This window comes from Tachyglossus aculeatus, chromosome 8 (assembly GCF_015852505.1).
Source record: "Tachyglossus aculeatus isolate mTacAcu1 chromosome 8, mTacAcu1.pri, whole genome shotgun sequence".
Classification (NCBI taxonomy): Eukaryota; Metazoa; Chordata; class Mammalia; order Monotremata; family Tachyglossidae; genus Tachyglossus; species Tachyglossus aculeatus.
In genome coordinates, this window is record NC_052073.1 from 31,240,567 (window position 1) to 31,267,426 (window position 26,860).

At 42.6% G+C, this 26,860-nt stretch overlaps 1 protein-coding gene across 4 annotated transcripts in view; it reads left to right on the forward strand.

Moving 5' to 3' along the window:
• MYO5A (myosin VA) overlaps positions 1-26,860 on the forward strand; it is a 223,741-nt gene that overhangs the window by 124,281 nt on the left and 72,600 nt on the right. For all 4 annotated transcript variants that reach the window (XM_038750542.1, XM_038750543.1, XM_038750544.1 and 1 more), the window contains exons 6-14: positions 3,757-3,900; positions 6,534-6,615; positions 8,136-8,243; positions 8,727-8,833; positions 13,331-13,596; positions 17,277-17,358; positions 18,917-19,057; positions 21,693-21,818; positions 26,670-26,753. In XM_038750542.1, coding sequence (XP_038606470.1) covers positions 3,757-3,900; positions 6,534-6,615; positions 8,136-8,243; positions 8,727-8,833; positions 13,331-13,596; positions 17,277-17,358; positions 18,917-19,057; positions 21,693-21,818; positions 26,670-26,753 — 1,140 coding nt within the window. The remainder of the gene's footprint in view (positions 1-3,756; positions 3,901-6,533; positions 6,616-8,135; positions 8,244-8,726; positions 8,834-13,330; positions 13,597-17,276; positions 17,359-18,916; positions 19,058-21,692; positions 21,819-26,669; positions 26,754-26,860) is intronic.

Genomic DNA, 26,860 nt, shown 5'->3' on the forward strand with positions numbered 1-26,860 from the left:
TGGCACCTAGTAAGCGCTTAACAAATACCATAATGATAATTATTATTTTACGACTGTTAGAGGTAACAGTGTCCAGTGCTTCAAACAGTGCTTGGCACCTGGTAAGCACTTAACAAATACCATAATAATAATTATTATTATAAGACTGTTAGATGTAACAGTGCCCAGTGCTTCAAACAGTGTTTGGCATCTAGTAAGCGCTTAACAAATACCATAATAATAATTATTTTTATAAGACTGTTAGATGTAACAGTGCCCAGTGCTTCAAACAGGGCTTGGCACCTAGTAAGTGCTTAACAAATACCTAATGATAATTATTATTTTACGACTGTTAGATGTAACAGTGTCCAGTGCTTCAGACAGTGCTTGGCACCTAGTAAGCGCTTAACAAATACCATAATAATTATTATTATTATAAGACTGTTAGATGTAACAGTGCCCAGTGCTTCAAACAGGGCTTGGCACCTAGTAAGCGCTTAACAAATACCATAATAGTAATTATTATTATAAGACTGTTAGTTGTAACAGTGCCCAGTGCTTCAAACAGGGATTGGCACCTAGTAAGCGCTTAACAAATACCATAATAAAAATTATTATTATAAGACTGTTAGACCTAACAGTCCCCCTCCCCATTCCCTCCACCTTACCTCCTTCCCCTCCCCACTGCACCTGTATATACGTTTGTATGTATTTATTACTGTATTTATTTTATTTGTACATATTTATTCTATTTATTTTATTTTGTTAATATGTTTTGTTTTGTTCTCTGTCTCCCCCTTCTAGACTGTGAGCCCACTGCTGGGTAGGGACCATCTCTCTATGTTGCCAACTTGTGCTTCCCAAGTGCCTAGTACAGTGCTGTGCACACAGTAAGCGCTCAATAAATACGATTGAATGAGTGAATGTGTGAACGTAACAGTGCCCAGTGCTTCGAGCAGTGCTTGGCACCTAGTAAGCGCTCAAAAATACCATCATTATTATTATTATTATTACCTAACCCCTGTCTCTAGCCATTCTAGTTCTCAAGCAAGGCCTGCCATTATTATTACCTCACCCCCATTCTAGCCATCTCTAGTTCTCAAGCCACAAAGGCAAAATAAGTTCTCTCTTCCATTTCTGCAGAAGCAGGAAGGCGCTTCCTGGGGGCCATTCCCGAGGTGCTTCGTTTTTTTCCCCCCTCGACACTCTGCCACATCAAAATAAGCAACCGAGCGTCCCTTGGCAACGACGTGGAGATGTTGGAGTCCATGGGGGACAGTGGGAACCCCTGGCCTGGTTCTTTAGAAGCTAGGTTGGGGTGCCCCTCTCCCCCCGACATCACTGTGAGAACCATGTGGACTCCCCTAAACAGCGTGGTCTCTGAGCAGCAGGCCTCCAGGAATGGGGAATGGGATTGGGAATGCCACCTGCTCCCATCTCCTGGCCCTGCTAGCTGAAAAGCAATCTCCCATTAGTTCCTCCGAAAACAGAGAAAGGGGCAGGGATTTCCCTGGACTTGAGGCCCACGTTACCAGGGCACCGCGAGTTCCTTGTATCCACCCCAGCGCTTACTACAGTGCCCGGCTAAGTGCTTAACAAATACCATAATTAGTATTATTAAAACAGAGAATAATAATATTACTTTGCAGTGCTGGGGTGGGTACAAGCAAATTGGGGTCGGACACGGTCCCTGCCCCACGTGGGGCTCCCGGTGTCAATTCCCATTTTACAGATGAGGGAACTGAGGCCCGGAGAAGCGACTTGCCCAAGGTCACACAGCAGACATGTGGTAAAGCTGGGATTAGAGAAGCAGCATGGCTCAGTGGAAAGAGCCCGGGCTTTGGAGTCAGAGGTCATGGGTTCAAATGCCGGCTCCGCCAGTTATCAGCTGTGTGACTTTGGGCAAGTCACTTCACTTCTCTGGGCCTCAGTTACCTCATCTGTAAAATGGGGATTAAGACTGTGAGCCCCCCGTGGGACAACCTGATCACCTTGTAACCTCCCCAGTGCTTAGAACAGTGCTCTGCACATAGTAAGCGCTTAATAAATGCCATCAAAACAAAAAATTAGAACCCAAGACCTTCTGACTGCTATGTCCATATTCTATCGACTGCCCCATGCTGAGGAGCATGGCCTACTGGAAAGAGCCCGGGCCTAGGAATCAAAGGACCTGGGTTCTAATTTTGACTTGCCAGTTGCTTGCTGTGCGACCCTGGGCAAGTCAGTTAACTCCTCTGTGCCTCAGTTTTCCTGTTCTCCCTCCTACTTAGGCTGTGCGCTGCAAATGGGACAGGGACTGTGTCCACCCTAGTTGACTTGTATCTATCCCAGCACTTAGTAATAATATAATTATATATATTACTATGTTCGACACATAGTAATAGCATAATAAATACTGCAAAAAAAAATGTGTGTGTGTGCGGGGGGAGCAAAACCCCATTTTTTGATAGTGACTGCAGTTGCTGCAAAGGTTTTCCCCGTCTTCTCAGCCATGTTCACCTCGTAGTGTTTGGTGGCTAAAACTCATATCACTGAGGCTACAGGTAAAGACACGGTTCTCCACAGTAGCCCTTTATTTGATGCTATAAAAGTGCACAATCTGTTGTAATTGAAAAGTCATAAGCTCTTAAAATAATGGCTATAGAGTTTTCCACGGTCATTGAAGTCAAAAGCCCTTTAGTGTTATTTGCCATATTGAAATTGCTCTCATTCAGAAGAATTGATGTTCGATTTGATTTTAGAAAGAGTTGCCTATGCCTTACTTTCCGTAGCCGCTCTTTCACTCATGTCCTTATGTCCTCGCAGTTTTTAAAGTACGATAGATCCGGACTAAAGATGAAATTTATGGCTACTGACAGCGTCTTCAGGTCTTATACCATTGAACACCTAGTGTTTGCTTTGGGTGGTTGAGCAAAACAACTCTGGAAACTTTGTTATTACCCAAACGGTGGGAATTTAGAAAAATTTGAATTCCTTTATAAGGCTAGGAAAAGAAAACCGTTGGAGGTGGAAGGAGAGTACCATGTGTATGCTGATAGAGATTCTTCCATTACCCATTCAGTAAAGCTGGAGGTTAACTTTATGATCGCCACTTGAAAAATGGGATTGGGAGAGTGGCAACTTTGTTTTGTGGGATTGACATGTAATTCGGACTGTGGGAATAACTACTTCGTGATGCGTAGTAAACTACTTCATGTCTGCTCATTTGCTTTCATTTCCAGGCAATATTAGCTCATACCTTGAAAGACAAACCACGGTGACATAGCATCTGAGTTGTTTAGGACAGTGCTTCATGTAATTTTTATTTCTGAGGTGTCTATTTTTTACACTAAGTATTGTTACTTTTCATGTGGCATGAAACAAAAAATCTGCGAGAACATTATAAAATAATCTTTTCACTCTTCTTCTCATCTCCTCCTCCCTGGCCTTGAGGCCTTTCTCTGCAAGTGTTATTGGGAACTTGTGGGCATTGGCCTTCAGCGGGGCTGAAATCTATGCTTCTTCTGAGGTAGCTTTGTGCGGAAATAGCGACATTGGCAGATCTAATGAAATGAATACTTTATTCCATTCATGACATAGACAAGATCACATGTGATGGCATTCAAAGGTGGAAAAATTGTACTTTTCCAAAAGGAAGCAGCCTTAAAAATTAGACCCTGCTAGTCCACAGACTTTCACCCCACCAATGTGGTATCTCTCTGACAGAGCAAATTCTAAAGCAACACATTTCTCAAGGAGTTAAAGCATTAAACCGTTGTTTTGCGTTTCACCTCCTAGTCGATCGGAAATGCCAAAACCACCAGGAATGACAACAGCAGTCGGTTTGGGAAATACATTGAGATCGGTTTTGATAAGCGATATCGGATCATTGGCGCCAATATGAGAACGTATCTCTTGGAAAAATCCAGAGTGGTGTTCCAGGTAGGGTGACTTTTGCAATTATATGTGGGTGTCATCTGTGTGTCCTTTCACGTGTTTGATGATGTATTGTCTAGAACCCCAATCAATCAATCAATTGTATTTATTGAGCACTTACTGTGTGCAGAGCACTGTACTAAGCACTTGGGAAGTACAAGTTGGCAACATATAGAGACGGTCCCTACCCAACAGCGGGCTCACAGTCTAGAAAACCCGTACCGGGTTGTGTTGGTAGAGAATCATGTCTCATTGTGAGGTATCCTGAGCATTCCTTGGCTTCAAAAGATGATGATGGGTGATGATGATTGTTTTATATTAATCACATACTGTGTGCTAAGCCTGGGATAGATAAAATTATTAGGATCAGATACACTTCCTGTCCCATCTAGGGCTCACCATCTGAGAGGTAGAGAGAGTGGCTACCCATTTTATAGATGAAGAAACTTGCACAGAGTAGTCCAAGGTCAAATAGCAGGCATTTGGAACAAGGGGGAAGAGAATCCATGTCTCCTGACTGTCAGTCCAGTTCTTTTTTCACTAGAAGCCCAAAGGAAGCTTTTTCTGGCATCACTTTGGTCACTTCTCTAAATATCCATCCATAGCTAGAGGGGTGGAGTGGTCCACCACAGTCTTCCCTCAACAAAAACTAATGTAGTGCCCACCAGGGAGTGTACGACCGAACAGCAGATGGTTGAGAGCCCTGCCCTTGGGACTTTCCGCAGCAGGAAGCACTAATGAAACTTTCAGAATGATAAGTTCAGTGGCACTGCTTCAGAAGATGTCACTCCCCAGCTAGTCAAGCGCTTAGTACAGTGCTCTGCACTCAGTAAACGCTCAGTAAATACGGTTGAATGAACGAATGAGAGCTGAGTTCCCAGACGGACCTCAAGATAGGACCAAGCTACTTCCCTCTCCTTCCGCCCCCCTGCTACCTCTCTGAAGGAAGGTTGTGGGGGTAGGGGGGCCAAAAGGAAGAGGGGTACTGAAGCTGGAGAACAACCTTTACAAACCGCTCAATGGTGAGATAAATCTTTCATTTACAGCACTCTACAAGGAAGAGTATAAGTGTGGCTCACGACCTTACTCTAGACTGTTAGCTCATTGTGGGCAGGAAATGTGCCTGTTCATTATTGTACTCTCCCAAGTGCTTAGTACAGTGCTGTGCACACGGTATATACAATTGGATGAATGAAATGTGGATGTCAACAGTTCGCGTCAGACTTTTAAGTGTTTTGATGTTTGCCTTCCCCCTCAGATTCTGAGTTCCTTAAGGGCTTGAGGCTGGCTAATTAATTTTTCCCCTGTATAGCCCCAAGTGTCGTGTGCAGTGTAGGTGCTCAATGAATTATTCTGATTGAGGGCAATCTCTCTGAACCCAGCAGCGGGCTCACAGTCTAGAAGGGGGAGACAGACAACAAAGCAAAACATATTAACAAAATCAAATAAATGGAATAAATATGTACAAGTAAAATAGAGTAATAACTATGTACAAACATATATACAGGTTCATTAGGTTGGACACAGTCCCTGTGCCACATAAGGCTCACAGTCGTTAATCCCCTTTTTACATATAAGGTAACAGAGGCACAGAGAGGCACAGAGGCCTCTGAATTGAGGCTCTGGTTGTTATACTTCAGTCCAAGACAATCATCGTATATAATTTTTAGGATAAGGCCTAAATCTAACTCTGACCCTGGGGTCCTATCACTTATTCATCACTTAAAATGACGTAAAATGTGGGGGATATATGAGGTTTAATTAGTGATAGAGGTGAAAATCGAGACCTTTCAATGACTTAAATTTATGTGTATGTATATATATATGTATATGTTTGTACATATTTATTACTCTATTTTACTTGTACATATCTATTTCTATTTATTTTATTTTTTTATTTTGTTAATATGTTTGGTTTTGTTCTCTGTCTCCCCCTTCTAGACTGTGAGCCCACTGTTGGGTAGGGACTGTCTCTATATGTTGCCAGCTTGTACTTCCCAAGCGCTTAGTACAGTGCTCTGCACACAGTAAGCGCTAAATACGATTGATTGATTGATTGATTAAATGTTTTTGGAGTTTTTGAAAGGAGTGTTTATTGGGAACTGTAAAAATGTGTTACTTGCAGACTGACAACCTATTGTAGGGCAACTTGGGCAAACATTTGCGGGGGGGCAGGGATGGAGTTGGAAGGCAGAAAGAGAAAGGGAAGGGGGAGTTGGTAGGAAGTGGCAGCTTCCCATTATTTTTTAGGGTGTTGTTTCCGTTGTTTCTAAGGGCATTAAGATGGGGGAAATCTGTCTGCAACAGTTTTCTCCCCCTGCCCTTTGAAAACCCAGTCACCTTGCCTACGCACCTGAATTTGCCACTGCTCAGGGGCGACCGAGTAGAGGTCACCACTCTTCCAGCAGCTTAGATCTCAGAGATCAGGTACATATTTATCAAATGCACGATGGGTTACATGGCAAATTCTACTTTTCATTCTGTCAGTTAATTTTCCAGGTTCTGGATTGAAACAATTTAAAGTAAAAGGAAAGTCCCATTGACCCCTTTCCCCCCTTTTTAGGGATTCTCTGTGTATTTTTCAATACTGTAATTGAATGTTTTTTTCATTTGTTTTTGGATTTTGTTTTTCATTAAAGGCGGAAGAGGAGAGAAACTATCACATCTTCTACCAGCTCTGTGCTTCAGCCAAGTTACCTGAATTTAAGTCATTGCATTTAGGTATGAATCTTTCATCAGGTGAAGATACTCTTTTTCAGTTGCTACCACCGAGCTCGTTAATTGACTTGATTTGTCCAAGAGGAAACGATCCAATTATATAATGAACTAGGGACCAGCCAGAAATCTTACTTGTGAGCAGTGGAAATGAATTATATGGAAATGTATAAGCACTTAGTACAGTGCTCTGCACACAGTAAGCGCTCAATGAATACGATTGAATGAATGAATGAGTTTGGCAATGCCACTAAAGCTGCTTGCAAAAAGACATGCCCCAGTTGGTTAGTTCCATCTCCAAGGCACAATTCTTCTAAGGTCTCTTGTGGAATTTGTCCAGCAATTTACCTTGAAAGCATGAAAATTGAGTTAAGTTGAGCTCCTTTGGGTGATCTGACTTCTCCTTTTATCCTAGATATTCCCTGAGTTTCGATCCAGAATCATTTTGCGAAATATTTTGAACCCAGATTAGGATTTAGCATGAAAGCTATAGACCTGAGTAGAGGTAACTGATGTAGAAACATTCATCCCTAAACCGTCTCCACTCTCTGAGCTCTTGTGGCCAGGAACAATTTGGGCAGGACTCCCTTTCCTCCCTGCCTGTTTCAGGTCGTTATTTCAGAGTCCGGAGCAGCCCTCTCTGCCTCTTCCTGTTTTAAGAAAGAGTCTCACCCCTGCTCTGAGGGCCACCGAGTTAAAGGGCTGCGGCAGAAATCAAGGGAAGCCTGTAGTTTGCCTTTTCAGCCCAGCCAAGTGTTCTGAGCCAGTGGGCCTGGTCAGAGTGAAGCAAAAGAAGGCTTGGCTGGGCTCAGCTGCCCTTCTGGTTCGCTCTCAAAGGCTGGGAGTTGTGGTACAGCAAAGAAGTACTGTCACACAGAGGGGATCACGCATGTTTTCGTGGGCAACCGGGACCCAGTTCTCTTCCACAATCTGTATTTCCCAAAAACCTATAGGAACCAATGTGCATGCATGACCTCACCCTGTGAAACTGAGGCTGGAAATCGACCTTGGGCCAGGCAGGGATTGGGCCTACAGTGTTCCAAGGCAGGATTTTGGGCTCTGCATTGCGCTTTCAAAGGGGGATGTTACTCTTGAAACAGCAAATCACCTGCATGCTTGCCCAGCCTCCTCTCGTACCTGGGGTGCCTCAGTGCAGCTTTTGGACAGGAGCCTCACACCCCCGTACGATGAATAGCATCCTCACCAGCAGTAGCTAGAATTCTTGAGCCTTGACCTGACGGTTTCAGTGATGAGAAATTTTCAGTGGCGAATGGGGAAACCGTTATGCCCAATTGGATTCTGAATCCACTTCGCCAGCCAGGTTGTTTGATTGGCGTGTGTATTTTAGGTCTTTTTCTTCAGGCAGACTTCTGCTTCCGTAGACCCCTTTCACCAGGGGAGTCTTCAGATCCCATAGAAGCCTAGTAGTGGTAGATTCTGCTTCTGAGGCAGAGGAGTAGTAACAGAAACTGCCCTTTCTAACTCACCTTTGTGCTGCAGACCCTTTTCTTTTTGCGTTTTTGCAGGGAATGCAAATTACTTCCACTACACCAAGCAAGGAGGCAGCCCTGTGATTGATGGGATCGATGACGCCAGTGAAATGGCACAAACCAGGAAAGCTTGCACTTTGCTAGGTAATTGTACCTTTTCACTGGGGCCTGGTGAGGATAGCGTACGTATACCTTTTGACGACGCAGTAACTTCTTCAGAGTGAGCAGGAGGGCATGCGGATTAGGAATGCTGGGAAAAGCCACTGTAGTTCCTTGTAAAACACATTTTGGCTTTTGTCTGAAACTGCTTGCTTGAATTTTGTACACATCTTGCAATTCAGATTGGGTGTTATCTCACAGGATCTCAGATTTAATATCCTTCTAGTGGGTGGGAAAGAGTCAAAAAATAGCAATTTAAATTTAGACATCTTTTCCTTTGCAATGATAGACTTAATTTGTTATGAATAATGGACCAGAAGAAAGTGAAAATGGAAAAAAAAAGAGTAGAACCTTAGAAAGATGGCAGAGCTTTCCTAAAATTTACCCCACGCATCACAAGCCAAATCCTCTTCTAATTATTTCTGTGACTTTTCATGAGATCTACTCTGTAATTGTCTTGTATTTTAGGTATTAATGAGGTCTACCAGATGGGAATTTTTCGAATCCTTGCTGGCATCCTTCACCTAGGCAATGTTGGGTTTACTTCCCGGGACTCTGACAGTTGCACAATACCCGTAAGTCCAAAACAAAGGTTGACTTGAGGTCTGTGGTATTTCTTGCCTCCGATTCTTTTGAGAGAAATCCGTTGGAATCCCCGTGGTGAAATGATGTGCTCCAGTGGTGAGAATTTGGGACCGGGAATCCCGAAACCTGGGTTCTAAGTCCCGGGGGTATGAAACCTATGAAACTACGGGCTAATCACCAAATCTCTGCAAAATAGGGTTGGTGCCTTCCATTCTTCCTTTGCAGCTTCAGGTGAAGCAACAGCCTCCCCTTGCCCTCCTCCCACCGGTCTGCAGAGAGGAAGAGGGTCTCTGCACCTCCTTCTTGTAGCCTTTGGGGAAACTAAGTTTAGGACTGGTTTCATCAGAGAATTGTCCAGATTCTGACAGGGGAAACAGCCTTGAGTTCTGCAGTTCGTGAACATATGTGTCTTTCAAATGCCCTGGAGAGTTTTCATGGGAGGCACTGGAGGCTTATGGTAAAATCTTCAAAAATTTATGCCACTGTCCCTCTCCTCCTTGATCCCTTCTGGAATCTTGTTAGAAGTCTCTTCTTTTCAGCTGCAAATAGCATTCCACCCCCCTCCCGTTAGCCCCACTCCCCAGACTCTTCTGCCCTAAGCTCAGAGCAGGAAAATATTCTTGGGCTTGCATCAACCTGTCCTCCCTCTTCTCAAAAGGAAATAGAGCTCTACTCTCTTCTCCCTCCTCCTGCAACTCTTGAGCAGGTTATGAGGCTCAGCGCAATAGTGGCTATGAAAGCCCTTTGTGTTTTTTCAAAGAAAAGATCTATGTAGTTTTAATAAATAAATCATTTAAGTGGCAAAGTTCAGAAACTAGTGAGCTAAAATGTTTATTTTATGGGCTTCTGCGGAACAGAAATGATTTACTTTGTCCTCTTATAGTCTCTTTTTGCCCACGTTGAAGCTCTAAACTCCCGTCTGTCTCCTCTTGAACCTTTCACAGAGGAATTCTTTGTGGGGCTTTTCAGAAAAAATGGGGTGAAAAAGGGGCCCAGTTTCCTTTTAAGTTGTGGGGATATTTTTGAACTCTCTGCCCCTCACTCTCACCAGGAAAAGAAGGGATCCTGTGAGAACTGTGAAGCAGCGTGGCATAGTGGATAGAACACGTGACTGGGAGTCAGAAGGTCATGGGTTCTAATCCCGGATCCTCCACTTGTCTGTTGTGTGACCGTGGGCAAGTCACTTCACTTCTCTGGGCCTCAGTTCCCTCATCTGTAAAATGGGGATTAAGTCTGTGAGCCCCACGTGGGACAACTTGATTACCTTGTATCTACCCCAGTGCTTAGAACAGTGCTTTTTCACATAGTAAGTGCTTAATAAATGCCATCATTATTATTACCCCAGTTTTTAGAACAGTGCTTGGCACATAGTAAGAGCTTAACAAATACCATGATTATTATTATTATTATTATTATTATTATTATTAATTTACATAGGATCCTATCACTCTCTACTAAGGAATGTATCCAGAGCAGCGTAATTAGGCATTCCACAGTGCTTTTTCACATAGTAAGCACTTAATAAATGCCATCATTATTATTACCCCAGTTTTTAGAACAGTGCTTGGCACATAGTAAGAGCTTAACAAATACCATTATTATTATTATTATTATTATCATTATTATTATTATTATTAATTTACATAGGATCCTATCACTCTCTACTAAGGAATGTATCCAGAGCAGCGTAATTAGGCATTCCTCAGCCAGCAGACATATACTGGCTGTGTCCCATCTGATTATCTTGTATCTGCCTTGATCTTAGCTTGGTACCAAACACTTAGTAAGGTATAATAATAATAATAATAATAATAATAATAATAATAATAATAATAATAATAATGTATTAAGTGCTTTTACTATGTGCAAAGCACTGTTATAAGCGCTGGGGAGGTTACAAGGTGATCAGGTTGTCCCCGGGGGGCTCACAGTTTTAATCCCCATTTTACAGATGAGGGAACTGAGGCACAGAGAAGTTAAGTGACTTGCCCAAAGTCACACAGCTGACAGTTGGCGGAGCCGGGATTTGAACCCATGACCTCTGACTGCAAAGCCCATGCTCTTTCCACTGAGCCGCGCTGCTTCTCGGCATTTAATGAACTTCGTAATTATTACCTGGAGACTAAGGGCGGCTTTGGTCAGGAAGGTATGGACAGTTTGAACCAGAAGCCACTTCTTCCTATTGTAAAGTGACACAACATTCGTCAGCCAGTACAATGGAGTGAGCAACATCGCTCAGCGCTTAAAACAGTACTTGGCACATTGTAAGCGCTTAACAAATATCATCATCATTATTTGGTAGAGTGGGTCCTGGCTGTAGGACTTCAAAACCCTTCTCTAGTGCGGCTGTTTTCCAGATATATGAAAAGTCTTTTCTGAAAAGTCATATTCTCGTGACATTGCATGTAATTTGCCCCCTTTATTCAGGAGGTGGTTTAGTTGCAACTTTTTTAAATTGAGGGAGAAATTTGCACAATCGCTCGTTTGACCTGCCCCCCACCTCCCAGGCCTCTCAAAGATTGTAACAGGAAATGATTTTGAGGCCAGACTGTCAAGGTATAAGTTTCTCTCCCCATCGTTCTCCAGATTTCTATCATTCATTCATTCAATCATATTTATTGAGCACTTATTGTGTGCAGAGCACTGTACTAAGCTCTTGGGAAGTACAAGTCGGCAACATATAGACTCTTCTAGAGTCTAGACTGTGAGCCCACTGTTGGGTAGGGACCGTCTCTATATGTTGCCAACTTGTACCTCCCAAGCGCTTAGTACAGTGCTCTGCACACAGTAAGCGCTCAATAAATACGATTGATTGATATAGAGATGGTCCCTACCCAGTAACGGGCTCACAGTCTAGAAGGGGGAGACAGGCCAGGCTGATAAATAAATTCTCCGTGGCCACAATTTTAAGGGCCTCCAATTGGAGGAAAAATCATCCAGTGTAGAATTCCCTGCCCAAGGAGATTCTGGACTCAATCCTAGGAATAAGGGAGGGGCTGTTTAAGGAGCAAAATTACTGCATGACTCCTTATGTTTCACTCTTCCCAAGGAAGTGGCCTTGGCCCGAAAGCTGGACCCATAAGTCCTGGTAGTATTATGGAAGGCCCTAAGTTCTAGGATGAAGGGTTGATAGAAGGATGATAGCATCATAAACTAGAGTATATTGATAATTATGTGGGCTTAGATCACTTTTGTCACACAAATCTCCCCGAGCAAGCTAAACTTTTAACCCAGAGTTTTGTGGTGGCAGTGTTTCAGAAAGGTCTTTCGCTCTCATTTTGTTATTTGTCATGGAAAATTATATCATTTCAATCTATTAAAACCTCTTTGTGTTTAGTCATCTTAGTGGTGGTTAATAGAGTGTTTTATGAGAAGCAGCGTGGCTTAGCGGAAAGAGCACAGGCTTGGGAGTCAGAGGACGTGGGTTCTAATCCCGGCTCCATCATTTGTCTGCTGTGTGACCTTGGGCAAGCCGCTTAACTTCTTTGTTCCTCATTAACTCATCAGTAAAATGAGGATTAAGACTGTGAGCCCCACGTGGGACAACATAATTACCTTGAATCCACCCCAGTGCTTAGAACAGTGCTTGGCACATAAGTTCGTAACAGATACCATTATTATTATTGTTGTTATTATTATTATCATTACATGCGCTTTCAGAAATAAGCCCAATCCCACAGCCTGTACTGTGGGGTTTGTCACCTTCCGTATTACGTGAGGATGCTAAATATTGGCTTCTGACTTCAATTGCTGTCTCACTGGAATTAAATGTTCCTGCGCTATTTGAATGAGTAGCTTTTTGTAGCAAATATGAAAGATAGACAGGGTTTAGCTTGGGAAATGATGACCATGCAGAAGAAGCAGAAAGTAAAGAAAATGCTGATCTATTTTCAAGTGATGTTGTGGATTTTTGTACATTGAAATGCTTCTTTAGGGGAATTGGGTCATCCTTTCAGTAGCCTTGTCTCCTGATAAAGACCGAGACTATCAGTAGGTGAGTTGGCTGAATGGATAAGAAGGAAGCAGGGAGTATGGACTAAAAAATCTATATTAATCCTGACCCTGGCAATTTTTTTTTGTACCTCAACATAGTCGCCACTCTAAGCTTGTTATCTTCACACTTGGTGTATCCAGCCCTCTTCCCCATCACCCAGACTCCTCCCCTAACCCTGGTTCCTAATTGAAAGAATTCCTAGGAGTCAGGGCCATGAATGCCCATGCCCTGTGATGGTTTCATGGGTGCCACACCCCTTCTGAGCTCCTTCTAACAGCTCCAAGAAAAGAGGAGCCTGGGGAAATGTAGCTGCTGCCCCGGGAGCGCTTTTTCGTTGGAATGGCAAAATAAGGAGGGTGGGAAGGAGAGGTCCTTCTGATTCTCCACGGCTCTGGGGGGATCCATTATTGCGCAGTCAGGGGCTTGGACTGAAGGAGAGGATCATTCTGAACTAAAGATCTGAACTAAAGCAAGGAACCATCTCTTTTGGCAGCCCAAACACGAGCCGCTTGGCTTCTTCTGTGACCTCATGGGAGTTGAATATGAAGAGATGTCCCACTGGCTTTGCCACAGAAAGCTGGCCACCGCAACTGAGACTTACATCAAACCCATCTCCAAGTTACAGGCTGTCAACGCCCGGGATGCTTTAGCAAAGCACATCTATGCTAAACTTTTTAACTGGATTGTGGATCATGTCAACCAAGCGCTTCACTCTGCTATGAAGCAACATTCCTTTATTGGCGTACTGGATATTTATGGGTAAGTATGGGCTGCTTTATTTTTAGTGGCTGTGTTCAATCTTTCAAGGCCCCGTCTCCAGGTTTTGTTTAACCTGAGGTTGTATTGAAAGGGAAAATAAGTCATCCTGGGTTCAGGGAAGGACAGTTCTGGTATTCTGTTTCAAACTTGACTAAAATCCCACTATTTTGTAGTTAGTAATCTCATTTTCAGATTTTCTTGATGTGAATTATATGCCTCTAGACTGTAAATTTGTTAGGAGGAGAAACATGCCTGCTAATTCTGTTGTATTATACTCTCCCAAGCACTCAGTATAGTGCTTTGTACATAGTAAGCGCTGATTGTTAAAATTCTTGAGAATCTAGGCGTCCTCTTGGATTTTTAATTACTTAATGATATTTTTGAGTGCCTACTGAGTGCTAGACCCTGGTACTAATTATTCATCTATATTTATTGAGAGCCTGCTGTGTGGTAGAGCAGTGCACTATGTAATTGGGAGAGCGCAATAAAGTTAGTAGACATAGTCCCTGCCCCTAAGGAGCTTACAATTTAATGGAGGAGACAGACACTAAAATAATTTACAGGTAGGAGGAGGACGGGAACGGGGTTTAAGTAATTGGGTATGTAATTATGTATATATAAAATGCTACGAGACACAAGGGCATAAGTGGGGTAAAAGTGCTGAACTAGCAGTGGTAAGCTAGACTATAATAGACTCTACTAGCGTAGGAGATTAAGGATCTATCAGGGAAGGCCTCCTACAGGAGATGTGATTTCAGAAGCGATTCAATATCGAGGGACCAGTGGTCAGTCAAATTTGAGTGGAGAGATAGTCTAGGCGGGGAAAAGATGGTGAGTTTTTCAGTGGGAGAGGCAAAGATGAGGAACAGTGATTAGGTTAGCTTGAGATAAATGAAGATTGTGAACTGGGTGGGAGTGAGAGATGAGAATGGATAAGAAAGCAGAAGAGAGCCAGTGAGTGAGTTAAAGCCAATCATGCAAGGTATTGGAGATGTAGGGAGATGTGTGCACTTGTACTTCCCAAGCGCTTAGTACAGTGCTCTGCTCAGAGTCAACGCTCAGTAAATACGATTGAATGAATGAATGTGCACAAGGCATTGTAGAAAAATGATGTTGGCAGAGTGAAATATGGTGTGGTGAGGGGAGGAACTGGGGGCAGTGAGAACAGTTATCATTATTATTATTATTAATCATATTCAGTGCTTAGTGTGTATAAAGCACTGTACTAAGCGCTTAGAAGAGTACAATACAATATCAAACACATTCCCTGTCTGCAACAAGCTCACATTCTGAAGGGGTGAAGAGAGTAGTCAAACCAGGATATGACAAGTGCCTGGACCAACTTAGTGGCCTTTTGGGTAGAGAGGAAGGACCGTATCCCGGAAATATTGTGGAAGAGAAACCGACAGGATTTGAAAAGAGAGTGAATTTAGTGATTGAAAGAGAGAAAGGAGTCTAGGATAATTCCAAGGTGGTGGGTCTCAGAGATGGGGAAAATGGTGGTGTGCCCAGCTGTGATGGAAAAGTTAAGTGGAAAGGATTTGGGAGGGAAAGTGAGGGGTTCATATTTGGACCTACTGAGCTTGAAGTGTCAGTGGAACATCCATATATCCATAGAGATGTCCTATGGACAAGAGGAAATACAAGATTGTAGAGGGATTGAGACATTGGTTCTAGAAGTAGTTGTTGAAGTCATTGGAATGGATCAGCTCCCTGAGAAAGTGAGTGTTAAATAAGAGAAGACAGAGTCCTAGAAAAGAGCCTTGAGGGACCCTACAGATAATGAGTGGGAGTCAGAGGAAAGGCTGGGAAAAGGGACTGAGAAGGCATGGACAATGAGATAAGAGGAGAACCAAAAGAAAATTGTGCCAGTTAAACCCAAGTTAGTGTTTTTCAGAGAAGGGAATGGTCCACAGTGTTGAAGGCTGCCAAGAGTTCAAGTTGGATTAGGATAAAGTAGAGACCATTAGATTTGGTAGGAGGAGAGAGGGCAGTTCCGTTGGACTAAAGAGGGCAAAACTATCTTGTAATGGGAGAAAAAGGGAATTTTAGGAGAGGAAATGGAGTCCGGGGGTATATTTAACTCGTTTGAGTAGCTTGGACGGGAGTGGGAGGAAAGAGATGAGGTGATAGCTGGAGGATGCAGTGAGAGCCAGAGATTAGATTTTTAGGTCAGGGAATATATGGAGTTGAGGGAGTTGAGTTTGATGGAAAAGGTGAAGAAGTTGAGGTGGATTAGTGCAAGAGAGGGGAGGTTGGAAGTAATCCAAGTGGGGTATGAGGGTCAGGATTAAGCGAAAGCAGTCTAGTGGTCAGAATCATCTAGGCGGACAAAGAAGAGTTTTGCAGGGAAGAGGGGATGTAGATGAAAAGCCAAGTTAAAAGGAGCAGTGACTAGTGATGATGAGATCCAGCTGATGAGTAAGTTGATAAGTACTTGAAATAGGGTGGAGCAGGAGGTATGTGGAGTTGGTGTGAGAAGAAACAGGTGGGTGAGGGGTCGTGGGGAACATCCACGTAGACTTTGAAGTCCCCACGGTTCAGTGGAGGGGAGTAGACAGAAGAGAAGGAAAGTGAGAAAGGTGTCAGAATCACTCAGAGAAGCAGAGATGAGACCAGGAGAAATGCTAGGTGACTGCAACAAGTAGTCAGAGTGAGTGGTAAAGACAGATGACTTGGGCTTCAAAAGAAGTTGAGGGATGGAGAAGGTGAACAGGTGCAAAAGCAGCATTGGGGCCAAGGCATTGGCTGAATTCCCTCCCTTTCCCTGGATGTATTTTGGAATGAGCCAGGACAGACTGGTAATAGCAAGGAGGAACTTTGGGAGATTGTAAATTCCCTGCCCTTAAAGGAACTTATAGTCTAACTGAGGAATATTTTCTCCTCTTTAGTAGTAAGAGGAGGAGAAAGAGGCGGGTTTATTAATAATAATAATAATGATGATGGTATTTGTTAAGCACTTACTATATGCAAAGCACTGTTCTATGAGCTGGGGAGATACAAGGTGATCAGGTTGTCCCACGGGGGGCTCACAGTCTTCATCCCCGTTTTACAGATGAGGGAACTGAGGCACAGAGAAGTTGTGACATGCTCAAAGTCACACAGCAGACAATTGGCGGAGCTGGGATTTGAACCCATGACCTCTGACTCTTAAACCTGGGCTCTTTCCACTGAGCCATGCTGCTTCCCTATTGAACACTTTCTGTGTGCAGAGCGTTGCACTAAGTACTGGGAAAGAATACGTAGGTGGGAATTAGTCACAATTCCTGCTCCTCAGGGGGCTCACAGCCTGTTACCCTACATTTTAAAGTTGCTCATTTGGTATTTTCATTTCATTCTCTTTCACTTAAAGAAAGCGGTTGCTTCAGGGTTCATTTCAGCTGGTTCCCTCTTTAAAATGAGGACACAAAATCTCAGTGTCTTGCCCAGCAATGCACTCTGCCTGTGCCTTTCCGTAGCCTCGGCTTGATCTCGCTCCGTTGCTGTTTCATGACAGGGTCCCTACGTGGTTTCATTGACTCCTGATACACTGTGCAAAGATATATTTTATTATTGTTCATGAATACTTCCAACCACCTCATTAGCTTTAAATGGAAGGTAGTTCTGTAAGAGTTGTGTGTGCGCATGTACGCACATGCATGCGTCTGGCCCCACCAAACTAATTCGTTTTGGTTTTGCAGGTTTGAAACATTTGAGATCAATAGCTTTGAACAGTTTTGCATTAATTATGCCAATGAGAAACTGCAGCAGCAATTCAACATGGTGAGTAGGAATTCACTGGTGTTACCTCTTCCTAATTGTTTCCTTCCGTTTACAGAGTTCCCTTCAAAAGCCTGATCAACTCGGACTCCACGTTGAATTTTCAGTGTTGTGTTCTCTGAAATTTAAAGTAGCTGTGGAATTTATAGTAAATACGGGACTGCCGGAACTATCTAATGCAGTACTAGAAACAAGGTTTCCAAATGCATGCTTGTAAAATTGTTGATAAAATTCAAAAGCCTCATCAGACCATCTTCTGAGATCCCCTTGAGCATGTTGTGCTTACAGAATAGAAAGCGTATGTGATGAGGGGAGGCAATTTACAGATGAATGTGTTTGTCTTTTTTCTGTATGGCATGAGGCACTCTCCTTATGATATTGTGGCCTCCAATCACTTAACAACTACCGTCATTATTGTTATTATTATTATTACTGTGTACAGAGTACTGTATTGTGGGCTTGGGAGAGTATAATAGAGATGATAGGTACAATCCCTGCCCTCTGGAATTTACAATCATCTCCCACCCCCTCTGCTCCCATCTCAGTTCTTATTTGCAATTGTGGCAAGTCGTTGGAACTAGAACACCCGAATTCAATTCTTAACCCTTCCTGTGCTTTACTGGACCAGTCGAAAAATATCTTTAGCTCTGATTTTGCCCTCCTGTTAAGTTGGCTCCCTATAAGAAACACTCCACAGGAGAGCTGTGATATTTTGGGACTTAGAACCTGTATGAAAGATGACGTATAATGAGTAAAAGGAGTCATCTGTTCAACAAATCAAGCTGCTAGACCCAATAATAAGTTGAAAGTAGACGTAATAACAAAGAGAGACTGAAGCTATATCCAATTTTTGATATAGAATAGAATGTCCACTTCTGCCTTCACATTTCAAAAACCAGATTTAAGTCCATCCTGTCCTTCCACACCTCCTTCTGTATCCCCCTTTATATGGCAAGCAGGATTTTCTCCGAAATGATTCCCACCATCAAATAAGTCAGTTTGGTGCTGTCTGTTCAGGGTCTGCATAAATAGCGCTTCGTGGCATTCACTTCCTGACACAGCCATGTTCATCACCCCCAATTGCTTTCAACCCAAAGATGTCTCCTTTGTTCAGGCCAGTTCTGTCCCCAGAATAGTGCTTCTGTTATCTGACTGAAGGCTACATGTAAGATAATAAAATGAAAAAAAAAAAAACCCCAAACCAGAGATAGTGTTAGGAAAGGAGATGCTACTGTTTATCTCTAGAGCAAGGCAGTAGGAGAGCCTTTTGGACTAGCCAATTAAAGTGTTGGAAAAAGCGCATTGTTTTCGGTTTAAATGGATAATCACTACCTGTGGAAGTCCATAAAGCTGCTCCTCAGAGGCCTGTATGGGAACCGTGATAATGGAACAGGTTAGCCAATATTCTGCCTCTACATCCTGATCCTCGGTGGCCCAGACTCATTGATAGGATGCTTTTTTCTTTGGACATTTACAGAGATTGAAACGTGAAAGGTCAGAGACTGTGGGGTCTCAATACACTCCATAAGATGCTGATCACAAATTGTTTTTTCCTTTGCAGCATGTGTTTAAACTGGAACAGGAAGAGTACATGAAGGAACAGATTCCATGGACACTCATAGACTTTTATGATAATCAGCCTTGTATTAATCTTATAGAAGCAAAACTGGGCATTCTGGACCTGTTGGATGAGGAATGCAAGGTCTGTATATCTCTGACAAGAGGTTTAAATTTTCATAGGCCAGTTGGTGACCTGGGAAACTCTAGGATGATATGTATTGAGCGCTTACTCTGTGCCAGGCACTTTACTAAATGCTGGGATAGATACAAGCCAGTCAGGTTGGACGCAGTCCATGTCCCACATGGGACTCACAGTTTTAATCCCTGTCATACAAATGAGGTAAGTTAGGCCCAGCAGACAAGTGGTGGAGCCAGGATTAGAACCCAGGTCCTTCAGTCTCCCAGGCCCATGGCCTATCCACTAAGCCACACTGCTTCTCCATTCTGGGCTACTGTTGTGACCTCCACCATAGCCTCTATTTCCCATCCCCCAACAATACAGGATTTCTTGGTTTGAAGGGCATGGCAGATCCTAAAGATTCCTCTCTTTCCAACAGCAGGTGCAGGGTTAGGGTTTACCCAACAAAAAGTCACCCTAATTTTTGACCATCTGATGAAGCCTGATTTGCTCTCTAACTCTTAACACTAGCAATTTTGGTAACCTTGCAGCATAAAATGTTCAAAGGATGCACCTCTGAACAGCGGCAAGAAGTAGATAATTAGTCCTAGTGTATTGTTAGACTGTGAGAGTGTTAATAATATTTATTAATCAATCACTTACTGAGTGCTTACTACGTGCAGAGCTCTGTACTTAGCATTTGGGAGAGTACACTATAACAGAGTGGGTAGATTTGTTTCCACCCCACAAATCATACTTTGTGCAGAGCACTGTACTAAGTGCTGAGAAAGAGTAAGTTGAAATTAGTCACGGATCCTGTCCCTGAAGGACCTCACAGTCTGTGAATGTAAATTGGGAAGAGTATTGGGGAAATTGTGTGGTATAATTCTGATAGTCTTGTTTTCTGAATTTTTTCTTCACTTAGGACACTCTTGACAATAGTTGCATCTTGGCAAAGAGTCTAGATTAGATGTTAAACTAGAAAGTGTATTCCCATGAAAATCCACTTTACGAAACTACTCAGTTATTTCGGAGACTTGATTTTAGATTTTCCAGATTCCTCACATTTCCTTGGGAAATAATGCAAAGTACATTGATGCATTTCCAGTATCCAAAAAAATTAACCAAAGAAATATGTGTACATAAAAAGCACACTATACATCATTACATGATCAAATAATAATGAAAATAAATTCCAACAGGGGAAGATTTTAAACCATAATTTTTGTTATACGTATGTAAATCCGGTATTTATATTTCAAAGTGGTTTTCTCATATCCTATTCAGTAAGAAAAGCCTTTTAGAACTCTGTCATTACCTTTGCTAAAAGGGCTGTTATTACAGTAATGTTCAATTAAAATAGCCCGTGATCATTGTATTCAAATCAGTCAGAGTACCTGAAGGGTTGAGGAAGGGAAATGTTTAAGCCTAAATAAGTTTGCTGATAATCTAGAAGCCCTTTAAGGCTTACTCTGATATTAAAATTGAGTTGCACTATCTCCAAAGAGACAAAAAGAAGAGGGAGTGCAGTTAGAGGTTATAGGATGGTTTACCATCGAAAACCACTTAGTGATAGCCTAAGTGCATATCTGGAAGGTAAAAAAAAAAAAAAAAAGGTGAAACTATTGACATAAGCGAAGTTTAGGTGACATTATAGCTATTTAAATTACATAGCAGTACTTGCCATAGTAGCCCAAATAAGAGAGGTATGAGGAATGTTTTAATCAGAAACACAGTCTTTTGGGCCCACACTTAGAAATCTTGTTCAGGCAGTTCCTTGAAACACAGAAATTACATTCTTGATCAGGTCTGTGTGTTAAGGAAATATCATTACGGTACATGTGCTTTCACTACCAGGCCCATGTGCACAACTGCTTTTTCCGGCATCTCATAACTTTCTGTCCAAAAAGAGGGATGTTGTTGGACAGACATTCCCTAACCTACCCCAAATGCAAAGCAAAAGCAGCATTATGGGAGAACTGACTATTTGAAATGCATTTGAGATTTTGGACCTCTTTGAATTTGTGTCTGGTAAATATTTTATTTAAAATGTTTTGCTCATGTATATTGTGACACTAAATATAATGTTTGGTACTTGTGTGAAGAACTATATCTACCGGCACCTTTACTAATAGCTTGCATGCAATTCTTTTTCTTTGTTAAGAATATGTGTGCTCATTACATTTTTCACTAGGTCAGTTTTTTAGTAGCAGGCGTAAATGAAGTGGTTATTTCAGGAAATGGGTGGGGAAACGCTGCAAAGAGTAATTTGGGTTGCCCTTGGGAAGGTTCTTATTATTGCAGTGACTTCAGTATTTGCTTTCAGCCTGCAGTTTACAAAAGAGAATCCAGGAATATTTAAGGGAGGCATAAGAGTTCCCAAATCAAATGCAAAAGTTATAAATGCCAGTCAATCGCATTTATTGAGGGTTTACTGTGTGCCGAGCACTGTACTAAGCGATTGGGAGAGTACAGTATGATAGACACATTCCCTGCCCACATCGAGTCTAGGGGGGAGGCAGACATAAATGTAAATAAATAAAATTGCAGCTATGTACCAAAGTGCTGTGGGTAATGACAGAAACCACCTTTTGGCATCTGATCTCTTCTCAAGGATCTCATAATATGCTGATAAGGCCTTGCTTTTTCTCCTGTGCAGATGCCTAAGGGCTCAGATGACACCTGGGCCCAGAAGTTATACAACACTCACTTGAACAAGTGTGCCCTCTTTCAGAAGCCCCGACTATCAAACAAAGCCTTTATCATCCAGCATTTCGCTGACAAAGTAAGCAATGGTGTTTGTGGATTTTTCTTCTTTCAGAAACTTAGGTGACCAGTGAAAAATCTCTAATTAGCAGGCATCTCTTTCTGAAGATTGCATTACTGAATGTGGTGCTTCGAGGATAAAACTGGACATTCTGGCCCAGGGTTCAGCATGGCATGAAGTTTGCCAAAGATTTTTCTTTTCTGTTCTTTACATGTCAGAGTAGCTGTTACTAGAACCATGTTATTTCCTTCCTGGTAATGCGTGAATTTGTCAAACATAGCAGCTCTTTCTGGTATCTGTTAAATTTCATGTCATTTATTTCCTAATGGAAATCAATCTAGTGGGTAACACTGTGGCTTCCATTTAATGAGTGTCGCAAGTTGTGAAATGGTAAAATAATAATCATAAGGAAAATGAATCTAAAAATATTATTACTATTATAGTATCTGTTAGGTGCTTACTATGTGCCAAGCACTGTACCAAGTGCTGGGGTGTAGATAGAGAATAGAATGGTTCCCAGAACTGAGCCTTGAGCCACAATTAGAGGGTGGGAGGTAGGGGAGGAGCCCATGAAAGAGACTCAGATTGAGTGGCCAGAGAGATAGGAGGAGAACCAGGGGAGAATGCTCTCAGTAAAGCCACAGTTAGATAATGTTTCCAGGGGAAAGAGTTGATCCACAGTGTGGGAGGCAGCTGAGAAGCCAGGTTGAGGAAGATTAGGAGGGAGTAGAGGCCACTGGATTTGTCAAGAAGGAGATCATGAGTGACCTTTTAGAAGGCTTTTTCTGTGGAATGAAGGGAGCCAAATTGGAAGGGGTTAAGGAGACAATTTAAGGAAATGACCTGGAGACAGTGGGCGTAGAAAACTTGCTCAAGGAGTTTGGAGAGGATTGGTAGGAAGGAGATGGGGCAATAACTGGAGGGAGCCGTGGGGTCAAGAGAGAGTTTCTTTAGAGTGGGGAGACATAAGCATGTTTGAAAGCAACAGAGAAAGAGCCATTAGACAGTCAGTGGCTGAAAATGGCAGGCAGAGAGGAAAGAAGGGATGGGGCAGCAGCGTGGCTCAGTGGAAAGAACACGGGCTTTGGAGTCAGAGGTCATCGGTTCAAATCCCGGCTCCGCCACTTGTCAGCTGGGTGACTTTGGGCAAGTCATTTAACTTCTCTGTGCCTCAGTTACGTCATCTGTAAAATAAGACTGTGAGCCCCACATGGGACAACCTGATCACTTGAAAACTCCCTAGCGCTTAGAACAGTGCTTTGCACATAGTAAGCACGTAGTAAATGCCATCATCATCATAAGATGGGAAGGGATGGGTTGGAGTTGCAGGTGGAGGGGGTAGATTTTCAGAGAAGTCAGGAGATCTCTGGAGATAGTGCTGAGAAGGATGGGAAAATTGAAGAAAAGGCAGGAGTGGAGAGGAGTCAGGGAGATTTTAGGGAGCTCATGCCTGGTTGTTTCAATTTTATCAATTAAGTATGTGGCCAGGAGATTAGGAGCAAGAGATGGTGAGTAGGGAAGGACAGGGAGTTTGAGGAGGGAGTTAAACATCTGAAACAACTGGTGAGGTCACTGGGCATAGAAATCAATAAGGATGGAGAAATAATGCTGCCGTGCAGAGTTAAAGAAAGTGAGGATGACTTTGAGATAGACGGGGTTCAGCCTGATATCTAGATTTCCACCAGTAATGCTCTGCAGTTAATAATAATAATAATAATAATGATAATGATGGCATTTATTAAGCGCTTACTATGTACAAATCACTGTTCTAAGTGCTGGGGGGGTTACAAGGTGATCAGGTTGTCCCACGGGGGGCTCACAGTCTTAATCTTAATCACAGTCTTTTTTAGACTGTGAGCCCACTGTTGGGTAGGGACTGCCTCTATATGTTGCCAACTTGTACTTCCCAAGCACTTAGTACAGTGCTCTGCACACAGTAAGCGCTCAATAAATACGATTGATTGATTGATTAATCCTCATTTTACAGATTAGGTAACTGAGACCCAGAGAAGTTAAGTGACTTGCCCAAAGTCTCACAGCTGACAATTGCCGGAGCCCGGATTTGAACCCATGACCTCTGACTCCAAAGCCCGTGCTCTTTCCACTGAGCCACGCTGCTTCTCATAATAATAATAACCTTAATAATAATGATGGTATTTGTTAAGCTCTTACTATTTGCCAAGCACTGTTCAAAGCGCTGGAGTAGATACAAGGTAATCAGGTTGTCCCATGTGGGGCTCCTAGTCTTTAATCCTCATTTTACAGATGAGGTTATTGAGGCACAGAGAAGTTAAATGATTTGCCCAAGGTCACACAGCAGACAAATGGTGGAGCCGGGATTAGAACCCAAGTCCCCTGATTCCCAAGCCCATGCTCTCTCCTCTAAGCCGTGCTGCTTCTCATGGGATCCACTTACTACTGTGACTACTGTGGGTGCTTGGCATGCACTGGGGTGAAGAAAAAAGTAGTTAGTGTGTTAGCCTGGAGTCGTGCTGGTGGGATTTCCTTCACACTTTTTGTTTGCAGAAGGCAATGCAGAAAGCAAAAGAGCAGTCAACACAGGTTTAAATGGCAGTTAAGTGTGTATCTGGGAGTAACTGGAGATAATCTGGGACAGAACCGTGAAAAATGAGATGTACTTATCCTAACCGGAAGAAGATAATGGAACCTACTGGATGCCAATTTTGAACCAATTGAAGGTCCACCTAACAGCGGTATAATCTAGATCGGAGCTGTCTGCATTCATACCAAAGAACAATTTTGAACTGTAGGAAATTATTTCTGGACCTGGGAAGGTATTTGTAAACTGCAAATCTTTGACAGGACTGCTGAGGATTGCCCCGTGTGCCTCCGTTTTGCATTTAGGGGACTTGTAATTTTTTTGATGTCTAAATAGATTTTAGAAGTTACATTTGTGAGTCAGCCAGTGGTATTCATTGAATACTTACTGTGTGCAGAGCACTGTACTAAATGCTTGGGAAAGTATGATTCAGTAGAGTTGGTAGTCACAATCCCTGCCCACAAGAAGTTTACAGTCTAGAGGGGTTAGCGGTATATAAATAATAGTAATGATAATAATTATGGTATTTAAGCACTTACTATGTGCCAGGCACTGTACTAAGCACTGGGTTGGTACAAGCAAATCCAGTTGGACACAGTCCATGTCCCACATAGGGCTCTCATTCTTTATCCCCATTTTACAGACGAGGTTACTGAGGCACAGAGCTGTGAAGTGGCTTGCCCATGGCCACATAGCAGACAAGTGGCAGAGCAGGGATTGGAACCCATAAATAACAGAATGTAGGAATATGGGCATAAGTATTGTGGGGCTGAGGGTAGAGTGAACATCAAGTGCTTCAGGGGTGCCCAGTTGGCACAGAGCGGGAGGATGGATAGGAGAAATGAGGGTTTAGTCAGGGAAGGTCTCTAAGAGGAGGTGTGATTTTAGGGGGGTTGTAGTAGGGGACCAGCGAAATAAGGTAGGAGAAGAGCTAATTGAGTGACTTAACTGCTGGTAAGGAGTTTCACTTTGATGTGGCAGTGAATGGTAAATCATTGGAAGTGTTTGAAAAGTGGAGAGATACGTACTGAATGTTTTTATAAAAATGATCTGGGCAGTAGAGTGAAGTATGGACTAGAGAGGAATAAACAGGAGGCTCCTTCTGCTGCTCTTCCTCCTCCATCTTCTTCATATTTCTCTTCCATCCACCCCAGCAGTTAGTACAGTGCCTGGCACAAAGTCAACGCCTAACAATTACCATCATCATCATCTAAGCACCGAGGTAGATACAAGATAATTAGGTTGGACCCAATCCATGTCCCTCAAGGGACTTTTTGCAGGTGACATAATGGAGGCACAGAGAAATTACGAGTTGTCCCAAATCATTCAGCACACACGTGGTGAAGCTGGGATTGCTGTGACTCCCAAACTTGTGCTGTATTTACTAGGCCGTCCTGCTTCCCACGAGGCTGATGCTATGTCTCCTAGGGTCGTCTGGGAGAGGAGAGTGAAGAGAAAGTGAGATATCTGATTGTGGAAGCCCATGAATCTACACCTGGGAATGGACAAAGAGCTGATTGTTGTCAGCAGTGCTGTCCCCTCTCCATTCACACAGCCCACATGTCTCTCAAGGCGGGAGCAAGAGCACCATGATTAGAGGCTGTGGTCCCGAGGGATGGAGGGTCTTGGCTAGGGCCAGATTTTTCGTAGAGGGCACAGGTGTTTTGGGCACCCTGCCATTTTTCCATTTGACTCAGATCTTTACAATTCACGCTTCAGAGACCCTCTTGTTTTCAATTTACTGCTCTCCTAGTTCTATTCCCCTAATCAGCTCTTTAAACCAATCTATCTTGGAGGTTCACAGAGAGATGTATAGGAACTGCTTGAATTTAGTTAGGCAACTGGGTGGTTTACACTTGAGATCTATTAAAGACCTTGCTTGAAAAAGAATTGGTGGCAAAACACTCCTTTAAAGGCTCTCTGCTCATAAAATTTTCTGGATTTTTTTTTTTTTTTTACATTTTTTAAGGTGCTCTTTGTAACAGCCATAATTTTTCATGTATCTACCTTGAAGTTTTCCTCATTAAGGCATATTCAGTAACTGCTTTGATGATGAACTCCTCGAGATTTTTTACTGTAGTTACCACGTTTGCATCTCATATGGTGTATGAGATTAATGTGATTAAATTAAATTAAATTTAAATTAATCACATTAAATTAAATGTGATTGAATGAATGAATGGTGCCTAGATTTTTAATAGCTGGAAAGGAAAATTTTCATTTGAAAATTATTGAATAAGAATACCAATTCTGAAGCTGTCTTGTTAAGGAGCCTCTATAATAATCTAAACAGATCCATTTGTTTTAAGGTGGAATACCAATGTGATGGCTTCTTGGAAAAGAATAAAGACACAGTGTATGAAGAACAAATTAAGGTTCTTAAATCAAGTAAGGTAAGTATGGAGGGTTGTTTCCTGATGGAGAAATATTATCCAATTTCGTTTTTGTTTTTTAAACCAAGTCAGTGTTATTTTAATTCATTCAACTCCTTGGCCTGGGG